At 37.6% G+C, this 14,921-nt stretch overlaps 1 protein-coding gene across 2 annotated transcripts in view; it reads right to left on the bottom strand.

Annotated features, from left to right (window-relative positions):
* Positions 1 to 11,622, bottom strand: part of glra4a (glycine receptor, alpha 4a) — a 44,812-nt gene extending 33,190 nt beyond the window's left edge. The window contains exon 1 of one of the 2 annotated variants that reach the window (XM_017408085.3): positions 11,043 to 11,622. In XM_017408085.3, coding sequence (XP_017263574.1) covers positions 11,043 to 11,110 — 68 coding nt within the window. In that variant the 5' untranslated portion in view covers positions 11,111 to 11,622. The remainder of the gene's footprint in view (positions 1 to 11,042) is intronic. The other variant, XM_017408086.3, reaches the window with a different exon arrangement.
* Between the last annotated feature and the right edge of the window lie 3,299 nt (positions 11,623 to 14,921).

The following is a 14,921-nucleotide window of genomic DNA, read 5'->3' as shown; positions in this document are numbered from 1 at the left end:
GGAGTGTTGATTGGCAACAGTCGGGTTGATTAGAAATGAAAGACAGGTGGTTGAGGGGCTGGGGATAAGGACAATTAAGGACATCTAACAGCTGAGACATATGAGAACAAAATCAAGAATAAAACTCAAATAAATACCAAAAAAAGAAGTACAACACAAACCAAGGAGCAGGTCCACATATGTAACTCCTCTGGTCAGTCTTGTTTTTTTGTTTTTTGTATCCTGTTACTCCTGGGGTCACTTCTGCTTAAAAAAATACTTTTTCTCTGTCTACCTGCTTGTCACCTGCAGCCTGCACACTTGAGTCCTCCATAACCAATCACCAACAATTTATTTCAGTAATAAATCTGTACAGAGTCTGCTTAGCCTTGAGTTGTATTTCTGAGAAATTCCAGATCATTTGTAGTTAATTATTTTGCTATTATAGTGTGGCTGTGTGACTGACATTGTTCAAGATGTATTCAAAGTTGCAACACTTTATGAAAACTGTTTAAGTTCATTTGTAAATTAAATTATTTGGTTAAATAAAAACTCATATTCTATACTTCATTCACATCTTAACTGCTTTATTTCAAGTCCCTTCCACAATTGTGTGAAGTATGACAAATTTATCCCATACCAAATACTTGAGAAAGTAACTCTCACACAGAAATAAAGTTCTCATAAACAGATACACTTCAAACACACACACTCACAAAGACACTGCACTCTTCATGACCTATATTTTGGACGTGACAGAAAGGAGGAAGGAGGTTGCAGGCATCGCCACTGGCCTGTTTCGCTTGATCAAGCTGTTGGCAGCGACCAACAGCGTCATGACAAAGCCACCATGGAGATGGGTCTTCCAGGGGTTTTCTGAATCAGACCCAAAAAAGCGGCTGCCTATCAGTGCTCTGACACGTATATCTGATGTTTCTCAGATTGCTAAATTAGCAATCTGAAGGGTAAGACAGACTTTAAATAGGTAGATGGAGCCTTTGCATTTTGAAGAAAACCCTTTTTTGGTAATGTTTAAAATTCTGTATACTACTGTTAAGGTGCATTTGTGCTGACTTTCATCTCAAATGAACTAGAAACGGTGAGAATGGATTATATTGTGGCAGCTTGGGAAGTTCATTTCTGGAGCAATACCTTTTCTCCTTGCACTCTTCACATAATACTCACACAGTCTTTCTTTTTTGACAACACACTGCAAGAATTTTGGTACAATAGGTTTTCATTCAAACCAAGTTGGCACTGTACCTTTCACAAACACTGTAGATCATTGATTGGTCAGAGGAAATCAGGTGTGAGAGTGAACAACAGCATCCCTGCAACAGTGCACAAATGTTCTTGTTTTATTAATTTCTTTAAGAATTTGATGCACGATTAGCACACAAATAACTGAATATCACATCTGTCTGCACAAACTGCATATAATACACACTAAATCCTAAAATAAATTTGCTATTTTGTCTGCTTATGTAATGTTGCTGATGTACTGACAGCTATGATGGGCTTAGTCTGATATGAATTCCTTTAAGAAATAGTACGCCTTTAATTTATTGTTGTACTTATTCACAAAATGAAAAGTTTAAGGATGGATTCTTACTTTATGTGTCAATTGCAACAGAAATTAATTACACTTTTGCCCCTCGTTAAGAAGCACAGCCTTTTTAAGTTGGCAAACTCTTTGACTGCTGAAAATTTCTCAGCCAGGGTTAATATTTTCTTTTTCACAACAAATGACATACAAACAAAGCCACAGTTGTCATAGTTTCCATGTGACTTTTGAGTTCTGAGGTTTATTGGGTTTGTTTTGACACAAAAATAAAATGTTTTAAATGTTTTACACTTGTAATTTGTTGAGGTTACATTAAAACAATGGCTTTGTTGTATGAAAAAGGTCCATTGTCAAGATAAACAAACTTAAAGGTGATTTTTAAACTATAATCTCAGCTATACTGAGCAGATTTAGTGCTTGTGAAGTCATCATAAAAATAACCATGAACAATGAGATACAGTATGAGATACACTGACAGATTTCTACTAAGCAACCCTGCAGATTTTATTCTGATTATCCTGATTCATTACAAAGATTTAAATAGTGAGTGTCAGCTATAATGAAAGGATCTAGAAACAGTGGGTCATGTGCTGTACTCAAATAAATGTTCTGACAGCATGCAGCTTTTAAATTGATTAAGTCAGTGCAGCTTCTCTCATCAAGTGCACCAAATAAAGTAATTGTTTGTAAATAAAAAGCCAGCCTCAGCCACCTGAAATTATTCTGACAATAGGCATAGGTTTTATTATGTAAAAAACAGGTTTTATAATCTTCAAAATGTTTTCGACAGCAAAGTCAAAAAAGATACAAATAGTCAAAGTAAATCTAATAAAGGAAATTTATAACTGAAAGCTTTTTTAAAAATGCAGACTCCTCATGGGTCACATCCCTTTTTTATCACTAAAAAATAGCTTCATGATGCCTAAGATTTATAGATTTATTCAGTAGATTATATTGTTTATGACATAAAACCAATGCATGTCAGTGTGCACTGCAAGTCAAAACCCTTCCTAAATGGATGTTTATAGTAAAGCTCATACAAGAGTAAAACCTTCCCCTGTGGTCTGAGTCAACAGTAGTTTTGATACCGTCAATCCCAGATCTCAGATTATGCCTCAGTAACTCAGCCTGTGACAGTACAAAGCTGATGGGAGGTAAAAATGTCCTGATGTTTTCATCCTCACAGATGTGAAAAAACCTGCAGGCGAGACACACTGCCATGCTAAGATTTCCTCAGAGGCCCAAGTCCAAGAGACAACTCAGGCACTGCTCCATTTGCTTTGTGTTCCTTTTCCAGGGTGATGTCTTATTCACAAGAGCCTCTCGGGATGCTGGACATGCATTGCATGCCTCCTTATTTTTCTTCCAAAGAACAAAGGCATTGAGTTATGGTAATTCTCTACCCTATTAAAGAAAATCAGGTTCAGACTATAAAATAATCCTATTTGATATACACTGTTGTTCCTTCTTCATGTCTTCCTATCAAGTGGATTCAATTTTTCCACTGAATGCATAGGGGTGAAACAAATGATGCCAAAATGGAATTAAATTTTCAAAGCCTTGTATGCTCTTCAAAGCAGAAAAAAACTAAACCAAATACTTACGTACTGATGCATTAGTGGAGGAACAAACGATCAACAGCTTTAAACCCTGAGGAGACCCTAACCCTAGCCCTGAGCCAAAAGGCCCTAACCCCTTAATATAACACATTTATTGAGCTTGCCTCCTATTTATGTACTGAAAAACATTTCACAGTCAAAGTGAACCATGGAATTGACACATCATTTCAGCAAACAATGTGGGTACCTTGTAGAGATTTAGAAAAAAGGAAAGAAAATACAATGAATCCCTATGGTCAGGCAACAAGGTGGAAGAAAAGAATGCATTCCAGGCCAACACTATATCTGTTCAACACGATAAAATGATGCATCTCCAGCCACCATTATGGATGGTTAGGAAGCTCTGTGTGGCCTGAGATAAACACGGTTAAAGCATGACCGTGCATCACTAATAGTCTGGATCATCAGTTAAAAATGTTTATGAAAGAACATGTTAGGGACACCAAGCCAGACACGTTTTGTCCTCCGATGAGTCATAATAAGATATCCAGACACTTTCTCCTTCCAGTCTCAATGTGCCCTCTAAATCTGACGTCATTAGTTTTGAATTATTGGCTAGCTCACCTTGAAATGACTATTTTATCCATTTGACTGAGCAAAGCCTTTAATTAGATTTTACTGCCACCTCAACATGCCTTGCTTGTAATCGCTAAAACGTATTGCTAGCCTATAGTTAGTTTGTTTCTGTACATTTGCCAAAGATTGACCACACTTGCACAATTGCATTCAACTGGTATGAAAATCTACCTGTTTCTCAAATGATACCTTGAGATCAAATCTCAACCTTCTGTATGCAAACAAACATTTAACGGACATAACTGCCATTTGAGAAGATAAAACACGACAATCCTGCAAAGATCTTATTTTAAAAATCCACATCTACCTGAAAATAGCACAGAACCAATGCAGCCTTCGTCTGAATAATCAGACTGGATGTGATCATATTTTAACCATAAATATATAGAGATTGTTTTAATGACTTCCCTCAAACTACTACACAGCTTGACCTATGAGCAAATGCATAAAACTGTTAATCAGTTTTAAAATTCCTTAACTTTTGCGTATGTGTTTGCCCAATTGCCCTAAGACAGCCAACGATGGGTACAGGTACAGAGTCTGTTATTTTGTATAGAATGCCAGCCTAGCAAGCTGCTTTTGAATAAAACACATAACATTTGTGTTAACATTACTTAAAGAAAACAGCTATAACTGGCTTATTTATTGCTTTCCTAAATTCTTTTATACATCCCACAGTATTCAATCATTGTGATAATTGCACCTGCTGTAAATATGTTGACTGCGATTTGAAAAGAGAAATGTTGAAGAGATAATATTACTGTTTTTGTTTTTTTAACTAAAAGGTTTTTTAAATGCCTGGATTGTTCAACAACATTAATTAATGTTAGAGTTGAGACTAGCTTCGGTTTAAAATAAAAACACATGGGAAAACTTCATCTAGTAATTACCTAAACAGTAGTATATATAATGCAATTATCCAAATTTTAGGCAATTAATAGCCTGACTCCATTAAAATGATTTCTCAGTGATTATAATTTATTTATTTTTTTAACTGTACTGACAATTTCTAAATTAAAACATTGTGAAAACTAAGAATGTTAAAACTTTTTTTTTATTTTTTTATTTTTTTTACCAAAATAAGTTTTGCTCAAGTTAATACAGCAGTCACAGTCAAAGGTGAAACACTGTTTTTTTTTTACTCACTTCAACCATGAGTCATCCTTAGGCAAAAGCAGCAACACTTCTCAAACTTCACACGGCTGTGTTCTTTTTCAGCCAACTTTTTTTTTCTCTTTAAACTTAAGCACATTACAGTTTAATGCTGTGCCTCACCAGTCAAGGACAACTAGTCATCTCACTAATGTGAGGAGAAAAGATTCAGCCATAATTCAGAGGTCAGAGCAGGGATTTGCAGAAGTATGTGATCTGCAGCGTTACACCCTTGAAGCAGCTTTGCTCTCTGTAAAACAGAGTCAAATGTGGGCCACTTACAGCAAATAAACTACTTATATAACAAAGTCTCAGATAATGGCCACCTGCAGTAAGTCCAACCATCAATACAGAGCAATTTCCTAGAAGACCTGTGGACATGAAGCATCTCAGAAAGCATTTTGCTTTCTCCAGGTGAAACTGTGATAAGTGCTATTGAATTTAAATTGCTCTCTTCTATAGAGAGCTTAGGTGACTGTAACACCAAACAGGGATTTTTTTCACTGTGTAGGATTTACACATTGTGGACGTGGACCATTCTCATTTGATCCTGAAGAGGAGAGACCCTCTCTCTTTCAACGTGTTATCGGACAAACACAGCTGTAATTCTCCTCAACCAAACTCCCAACCTCCTTTACCACCCAACAGATTCTGCTTCGCTGCTCAGGCGTGAGTCCAGCTGTTGCAACATGAAGGATGCGGAGCTTTTGACTGTTTTTGGTTTAATTTATTTTTTGTCTGCAGCTAGCCTTCTTTATGAGTAAGCTGAGTGTTGTAATGTGATATCTTTGAAAGGATAACAGTGTTTACTCTTTGTCCACCTTCCATGAACAAGGTAATTTGGTAGAAATGGGTTTACCAGCACTGCAACTGTTGGTCCAATTAAAATCTAAACAGCACATTCATATAAAAAAAATAAACATCTGTTCTCTAGGGAGCCAAGAAGTCTATTTTCAAATAGCTAATTTAGATTTGTAATTAAACTTAAACTAAAGCTAATTGTTTAGGCTGAGTCAATGATGAGTATGAACGGCACGCTCTACTTATTTTGTCTGTTGCCTACAGTATTTGGTAGATTAATCAAAGGCCTATGAAATTCCTGAATAATTACAGAATGGTTATTTTTAATGGCTCAGTTAATGAGATTTTCATTCAGTTACAAAGCAAATCTCCTGCTGACTATTCAAGGTTTATTTTCAAATAACCATGTACTTTTAGGCTAAGTTTGCAGATACTTTCCACAGTTTTTCTTCTTGCTGAAAGTGCGGAGTCACCAGCATGATCTTTTTTTGGTTAGAAATAATGACACAATGGAGGGTTTTATAATGGGGCTCCACTTCATATTTCCAATTGTTGAGTCATAATCACCCATGATTGTGAACCCCAGAGCTAAAGTGCTGCTCTGGTCAATAAGTGGCCATTTTAATTTGTGAGAGCCAGAGAAGAGGAGTGGAGAGGTCGACTTAATTGCATTACCTTACCACTGTGTCACATATCTTGTTTCCTAGATACTGAGGCTCACACTGTGTGCCTCATTGTTTTGATTTATTCAGAAAGTGGTGTTTCTGGTGTCTGTGCTGGTGCTTCCCAAACCTCGACTTCTTTTTGCAACATCTGGCTGCCATTGGCGGCAGTTTCCAAAATACAAAGAATTAAAGGCCTAGTATTCCTTGAAGGAATGCATGTTGCCAATATCACTCATAACAGAGTTTAAGACTATGATCATCTTATGCTGAGAAAAATTTGATTAACGAGAGATACACACACAGAGACATGGACAAAAACATAAATGTCCATCTTTGCCTTTCAGTGGTGCAATAATAAACTGAGGTGGAGTCTACTATTACTTGTACCAAAGCTGTTGTTGGAGTTTGACTTTGAACACCCAATAAAAGATAAAAATAAGAGACATATTTCAGAAGATAAACCAGCCAATCAGGATCTCGGTGATAAACTCCACATGTTATGATAGCACAAAGGAGGGTGTTTTGTGCATTTGATGTAGCAGAGAAAGGTCATATCTGGTTAGACTGAAATGGTTAGAAAGCAATCACTCACATTTCTCAGCCTGAGGTGACAGCCCAACACCGAAGGCCCGAACTGACTGTTAAAGACCATCAGTAAGCTGTCACCTCCACCACATACCCAATCACAGATCTAACATTCATTGAGGCGCTTCGTTCTTGTTAGGGATTAAGGTTAAGCTTTAGTATGTGTGCAAAAACCTTCCTCTTTTTAATAAGTGTTGCTTGTGGGAGAAAAGGGGGACAGTTCTAATGTTACAATATCTTGTTTGGCAGCACAATAAGTTTTTAATGAAAAGTTAAAGCACCTGTTGTGATAGCAACAAATTCTCAGAGGTTTTTTTTTTTTAATTTAATTAGATCCTCAACATATCCTCAATGGACTCTAAAGCATAAAAGCAACAAAACCATAAAGTTGTTCTTTATCTTTTGATGAATTCTCTTTTTGTCTCTAGTCGTCATACTTCATTGATAAGTACACCACTGCTGTTCATAGTTGTGTTAGCTGTGGAGAGCAAGCCGTCTGTTCGACTCTCTTCTCTTGCTTGGATCAGTTTTTAGTCATTAACTCACGTAAACATCCCATCTGTTCTCCTTCCACACTTTCTTTCTGCCAGCTCTTCTTGCAGTGTGTGTGGGGATTTCCTGTGTTTTTGGAAGCAGTAAGAGAGACTCATGGCTGTCTGTCATTGTCCACCTCACGGATAAATTCAAGTAATATTCATTTGTTTTCTGGCATTTTCAGCTGTACTTTTAAAAGACACCAAATCAAAAGCAAAATCCACAGCGAAAGTTTGTTCCCCTGATCCTTATGTCTCAGTTTGAAGGGCTGGTTTAGGAAATGGCAAAGATTCCAGAAGGAGATATTTTTCCCTTTGGAAACAACAGCCACTGGACATGGATGGTTTTTAAATGTGCCAGGGTGTGAAACATTTAAAATGAATATTTTGCTAATTTCTCCTCTTTCCTGTTTACTAGCCTCCAGATATTACTTTGGAGTTGCAGATGCTCCTAAACCAGCTGGGACTACCACCAGAATTTAATTAAAAGCTATTGCAAAAAGATTGTGTCCTCACTCAATAAGCATTTAAAGTTTGAATTGGCGAAACTGTGTTTACTTCCTTCCAGTGTTTGCTGTGACAAACTGCTTTATTTTCTGTTGTTTAAGTGGTGTTTAAACAAGGAAAAAAGCACCACTGTAGGCTATTTTGTGAGTAATATAAATATGTCATTTCAAACACCAATTTCATCAACAAAATCCCTGTTTTGTTTTTTTTTTAGTTATGGGATTCAGTCTTGATTTTCTTAACAGACATTTTTAGATGCTTACTTAACATTTTTTGTTTTTCTCTTATAAGTCAAAGATAAGATTACTGGTGCGATGCTGTACATAGCTTCAGTCGGTCCAGTTACCATCAAAAAACAAAAAGTGTAAATGTGAAGGAGCTTTTCAGATGTACTCGTGCTTTAATGTGAGATTTATCCATCAGTCCCATTAACAGTACATGAAACAGTATTCTTTATAGTATGAAATATGAAAAACAGGAAGTGTCAGGAATGCAGTGAAGACTCAGAGAGAGTTATGCCCATCATTGGGTTAGCACATTTTTCCTACTGATCATCTCTAAAGATGTCAGTCCTGTAATTTATTTAAGTAACTCTACTACTGACCATACTCCCTAAAGATGTGATGACTTCAGGTTTATGATCAGTGAAGTTGTTATCTTTGGCAATTAAACCATTTGCAGTTAGGAGGGAAAGCCTCCCTTGGGACCCCTTTTCTTTTGTGCTTGCTCACAATCGGGCTCAGGAGTTCCCCGCTCAATGTGAGGCTAAAACTTTTTTTTTTTTTTCAGATTAGAATCATGCCCTCTCACTGACTGGAGGCAAGGACACCAGGGATCTTTGAAAAGATTATCTGTCTTTCATTTCAAGGCAATCCACTGAGCTTCACTCTGAATTAACCAGTGAACAGATAAATATCTCATAACCAGGAGGGCTGAACACATTTGCACAATTTGTCTCTCCACTCTTGTGATGTTTGTATGCTGATGAAAACAACTTTATTTCTGTTGAACCCCACACTGTGATGTAAGCTGAGCTCTTTTAGGTAATGACAAATGAAGACTTTTGAAGTCAAATCATTTGAAATCTAAAGCATTTGTTAAAAGGTGCTTCACACATGATAGTCATCAGGAGATCTGATACTGGGTCCCGTTTGACAAAATGCTTCCTACACTGATTATGTGTTTTTGTTTTCAGTTATCCTTTACTTCCACTCACTACTTCAAAAAACGTCATGGCTCACATAAAATTTTCCTTTTTCTGTCTTGCAAAGTGGCCATTTTTTTTTTCTTTTTTTCACAAAATTTAAATCACGTTTTCCAAACAACTGAATAAAATAATGTACATGAATTTAAAAATGCTGTTTGGGACTATTTAATAAAATAACAAACAAACTGAGTGGCAGAACAGATTCAAGGAGTCAGACAGATTTAGGTTTTTCCTTTTGAGCTGACTGTCCAGCTGACATGCAGTGCAAGAATCAACACGGATTTTACACACATACACACATCTCCAAACCTTTCAGTGTAACACGTGATGTGATCTGTAATATTTATTACGTTTGATATCACTGTTTCCCGTTTCCTTTTGCTGACAGCCATCCAACTCATATTATATTCCTCTAGTTTGAGCACTGTATCTTCTACATGACAATCTTATTTTGTATCTTTTACACTTCCTGTCTGTTACATTTATATATCTCCATCTCATCTCTTCCTGCCAGTCTGAGCCTTTTTCCTCCTTCCACAGGCTCCGTTTGAACTGCTGCCTTCAGATAAATGTATCAAGGTCTTCTTTGCTTCATTCCCATTTTTATCTTACGTCATTGCCCCAATAATTCTTCACCTCCATCTGATTCCACGTAACTTTTACACCTGCCCTCCTTCCTTTTGCATCTTGCCTCCCTGCTGCTCCCTCCCCATGAAGCGAGCATGAAGGCCAGCAGGAGAGCATATAATTTCTCAGAGGAGATGCTGTCAGTTGACTGCCTCTCCAGGCTAAGAGCAGCTCCTGTGGCCCCTCCGGGTTCACAGAGTCACCGCTCTGTTCCGCTCCAGGATTATGCAGATTCTAATTCCCTTCCGTTCACACCTGAGGGTGGCAGGGCATGAAATAAGGAAAAGTGTTCAGTGCAAATAAAAGTTTAGGGCTCTAAGTGGGGGAAAGAGAGAGGACGAGGACAAGGAGGTACAGTAAGGAGGGAGAAAAGTGATGGGAGCTTGGTCACTGTTCAGTGGTCTGAGGGAATGAATGAAGAAGGGTTTTAAGTAAACTGAAATGTAAAAATTAAAGAACAGACAGATAATGGAAACTATGAGCAAATTATAGCAACTATCTTTTTTTTTTTTTCTTAAAAAAGTGCGAAAATATTGGAGCTTTTTCTGTGTCCAACCTAAATGTTTGGTATAAAAAATCTTTTGGACTTTAAAATATATATTTTTCCTTTAATAATTTTATATAGATTTCACAGCATACAAAAAAATGTGCTTTACACCTTAAATTCCTCACAAATGAGTCCTACAGCGAGACGTGAAAATTCCACAGGTAGCCTGTCAGGAAAGCTTTAAATACCAGATGCACTAAATATCTAAAGTCTTTTATTATTATTATTGCTTGTCTGGTTGCTTTTAAGCAACTGCACTTGTTTTCAGTATATACACTGCAATAATTAAATTAATAGTTTGTTCAAAATCAGAGCTGAATGATTAAAAAACGTGTTTGTTCTGTGCTTTACGCACCAAGTCTGCGCGTAAAAACTGGACTGTTCTTCGAACATTTGCACCCACCTTCACCGGAATCCATCGATTCCCCCCNATCCCCCCCCCCCCCCCTTATGTGTTTAAAAACAGCGGCATGATTTATGACATCCATTAATTGAATGTCTCACAATGAAAGGCAATAGATGCTCGTCACAGGAGCGACATGACCGAGCAGAAAAAGTCGATGAATGACATATCTGGCACCCTAACGTCGATTCTGAGGGTGAAAAAAGTTTATATCAAGCGCACCAGAAAGAGAATTAACTCAAAAAATGTTCCCCATTAAAAAGTTCAAACGTCTTACCTGATAAAGCCTCCTTGGAAGAAGCAAAAAGACAAGACATACAGAATCCGAACGACTTGTGGGAGCATCCTCTGGCTCAAAATCTCCCCCTTACTCCCGCTGAATAACTCGCAAAAAAAAAAAAAAAAAAAAAAAAAAAAAAACAATTCTGAAAATCAGCAAATCCACAGAGCTGCCAGAGAGATTCGTCTAGAGGAGGAAGGCATCGTCTCTCTGAGAGATCCAGGCTTGTTTAGGGGGAAACTTCACCCAACGCCTCCCAGCAGGTCCAGGAGACTGAAGGCATCAGAGTCAGCAGGCGCGCAGCTTCTGGACGCGCAGTCAGAGGCGCTGCTTGTGTTCAAGGAGGGAGACGCTCCGCATGTGTGTGCTTTAATAATATTGTTTCCACTCCATGTATCCCACACCCCCCACCTCCTCTCCTCACTCCAAAAATGTTAAAAGTAGTGAGGATTTAAAGGAGCAGCAGCTCTTCTTGTAGGAATGTGGAAAGGATGAGTGGATTTATCGCATTGACTGCATGGAAGCTGTTGGCCAGTCTGAAATAAAAGACTAAAAAAAATGTATCTTGGAAAATATGATATTGGTTTTGTGTGTATGTAGAAGTCCAGAACAATTAATAAAAAATTGTCCCTTAGTCTTTGAGCTTTTCTTCACTATTTACCTTCGTTTTGAACCCAATAAAACAAGATTTAGCAGAACTTAAAAAAAACTTAAAGACTGGCAGCAGACCTGCAGAGAAACACTAGAAAACTTTGTTTAAATCAGCAAAACTTTACATCTTTCACCTCCCAAAATAGGTGAAAACAGCTTGTGACCCCAACCATCACTGGTTTGTGTTCAGATATTGGTGATAACCCTAATAAACTGGGTGATGACCATTACTGGGGTACTATTTTTCTGTTTTATCTTCTGTAACAATTAAGGGACAAATATGTCATAAGAAATCATTTTTAAATTTAATTTGATTTCTGGAGATAATCCGATGACCAACATTTACCGTTTCATGACTCGGCTTTAAGAATCACTGGTGTAGTCTTCTTCAAAACTTTAAAAATGTGCCAGAGAAATGAAAACAATCTTCATAAGTGATTTAAAAAACATGATAGTTAAGGAGGTTCTTTGTTAAATGGATTTTTAGCAATGTTTGTATACTTTTACCAGCAATGGGGTTTCAAGTCTCTGAAACTCCTTTGATGAAAAGCTGAAACTTTTGAGAACCCCTCCTCGAGACCACATTCTGTACCCAACCATTCAAATAAATCTGAATCATAGTTTGGTTCATTTCTGGTGTGACAACATTGGAGGGATGGTTCAGATGTTTACTGTATTCACAGAAAGATGTGGCTGCTTGCAGAACCTGAAAAATTAGATATTAATCACATCAGTTACTGAGATGTGCAGGACACTCAGCAGGACAGAGGTACCGTTTCCTTTCTGCCCCTTAGTAAATCGTCCCGTTTTGTATGATTAGGATGTTCAAACAAACATTGACTAATAATGTGTTTGAGGTTGGAGGGATATTTCCGCATCATTACTCAATGATATAATTACAGTGGCAATGAAAAGATTCATTCATTTATGTTCATTCACCGAAATGCTAACGGGACCCCTGCCAACGCAGACATACACCTATTTCTGAACAAATCAATGTCCTGCAGATCACCTCAGTGATTTCAGCAAGAATATATCAAGTATAATTGTCACAAAGTAGAGCGTGAACCTGAGCTTAATAGGATGAAATGAATTTAATGTAGCAAAAGCATGAATTTGGTTTGGATCATAACGAGGAATTTGGGCATAAAAATGTACTTAATGTGAAGGCAACAGGTTATTTAAGGTAAGTGGGGCACATCCTCACCTGCTGGCAGGAAAAACACTCAGGGTTCTGGTGGATGACCTACTTTATTAACTGATAAATAAAGGAGAGGTTGTTTTCTGAAACAGCTTTGTGTTAAGTATGGTGTTCCATTATCTAATATTGCACATCACAGGGGCTAAAAAACTTACATATACACTTTAGTGTTTGAAAGTATCCCCTTCAGAACCACTAACAGCTGAAAAGTGTTGCCATCATTGTTGGCTCCCCCTTGGTCAACAACTCCCACATTATTCTAGATTTACTGGAGGAATTCAAGGATTATTTGGAGCTGGAAGCTACAAACAGACTGTGCATCAACCTTTATAAGACCCACATGTTTTGTCCTTCAAATCTTTGCGTTTCTTGTTGTTTTGTTTTAATCAATATCTAACATTTCCACCTACGAAGTCTTCTGATTTGAATAAAAACAATCCGAACAACTACTCTTTAAAGCGTAATTCTTTTTTTCAAATTCCAGCACAACATTCTACTTCCCCTGCTTTGCACTGGATTTACTTTTCCCTGCTTCTTAAACCGCAAAGGCTACCGCAGTGGCTCTGAACGCGTGAGGAAGAGGACGGTGGGGTTTGGAACAAGTAAATTTAGCTGTAACGGTGAAGAGGAAAACAAGGGAAATGAATAAAAATGAGGAGTTCTGTTGTTGGCAGCTGAACTTGTTGTTGCTGTGCTCTTGGACAGTGGAGAGTGGTGGAGCTCTGACATGAGTTATGACATCTGGGTCCAAAGAGTGTGTTGCCTACTGCAGATCTCTGTTACGCACAAGGTTTTCATGAAGGACAGCACTGCTCACCATATTAAGATGGTTATTAAGCTCCTTTCACACACGTTCACACTCCTTTCCTTTACTTTGAGGGCAACCAAGCATTTTCAGCTTCATGTATGAACGGGTGGATCAGGCACATTTCTGTAAACGTCACAAACATAATCATATTAAACCTTTTAACAATAATATTTAAACTTCCACACAGCACGTGTCAGAAATAAATGTAGACACTCTAAGTGTTTAACAGCACAAAGGAATACAACAGAGTTTGTGCCATAGACTCAAACTTCTTATCTGGTTGATTTTATTATAATTTTCAACCCACGTGTTTCTCAGAAATAAGCTGCTGCGTGTTTGTTAGGACTGAGGTGGTCTTAGTGAAGGTGATGTTACAGCCTCTCCTCTGTCTGACACACAGGAACGAGACAGCTGTTGAGATATAAGGTGACGAGGAAGGTGATGTTTTCAGGAAATAACTTTGTGTCCTTTCATCATTCTGGTAACAGGTGTTGAACTGGACCTCCTGAGAGTTACAGAGTCAAACATGTTCACATCAAATGTTCTTTGTTAATAGAGAGAGTGCATTATATGACCGCACACAGAAAGTACCACCATTCTGTAACAAGAACAGGACTACCGAGCATCTCAGGTGTGTCCACTCAAAACATTGGGCAGCTCTTTGCTCAAACCTATTTAACTTGCTTTTTTAAAATGACAACTGAACTTTACATTTGTTCTCAGTAGCAAACTCATACAGAACCTGTTTGCCTCTGAATTCATTCAGTATAGATTTAGAAGAAATTTCACTGTCTGCGTGAAGAAGAAAAATAAATCTAACAGCTGCTGTACTCTCAGTGACAGGTAGGAGCATGAATGTTGTTTGGTGGAGAAAATGCTGACAGAGTGAACAACTGTCAGATGCAAAAGGCTTAAATGTTTAAAACAGCATTTCCTCAAACCACTGCTGTGAATAGTCAAATGCCAAACACATATGTTAGAGCAGAATGACAAAGACCATTACTGAAAACCAAACAGCAAAAAGCGAATCAAGGTAAGAGTTTTAGTAGAAAGTTAAACAACAATTAAGCAGAAGGTGTGCTTGATCTGACATGATGGGTACCAGCTTCAGCTTTGAGGTTCCAGTCAGAGATCTAGAGGTGTACAGTTTATGAAGAGTAGGAGGCAGTATGTTTGCAATTTACTAATAAACCATGAGAAGAAAGAGAAAAGAAAA

Source organism: Kryptolebias marmoratus, linkage group LG9 (assembly GCF_001649575.2).
Source record: "Kryptolebias marmoratus isolate JLee-2015 linkage group LG9, ASM164957v2, whole genome shotgun sequence".
Lineage (NCBI taxonomy): Eukaryota > Metazoa > Chordata > Actinopteri > Cyprinodontiformes > Rivulidae > Kryptolebias > Kryptolebias marmoratus.
Note: the sequence above shows the minus strand (reverse complement) of the source record. Positions and strands in the feature narration are given on the sequence as shown.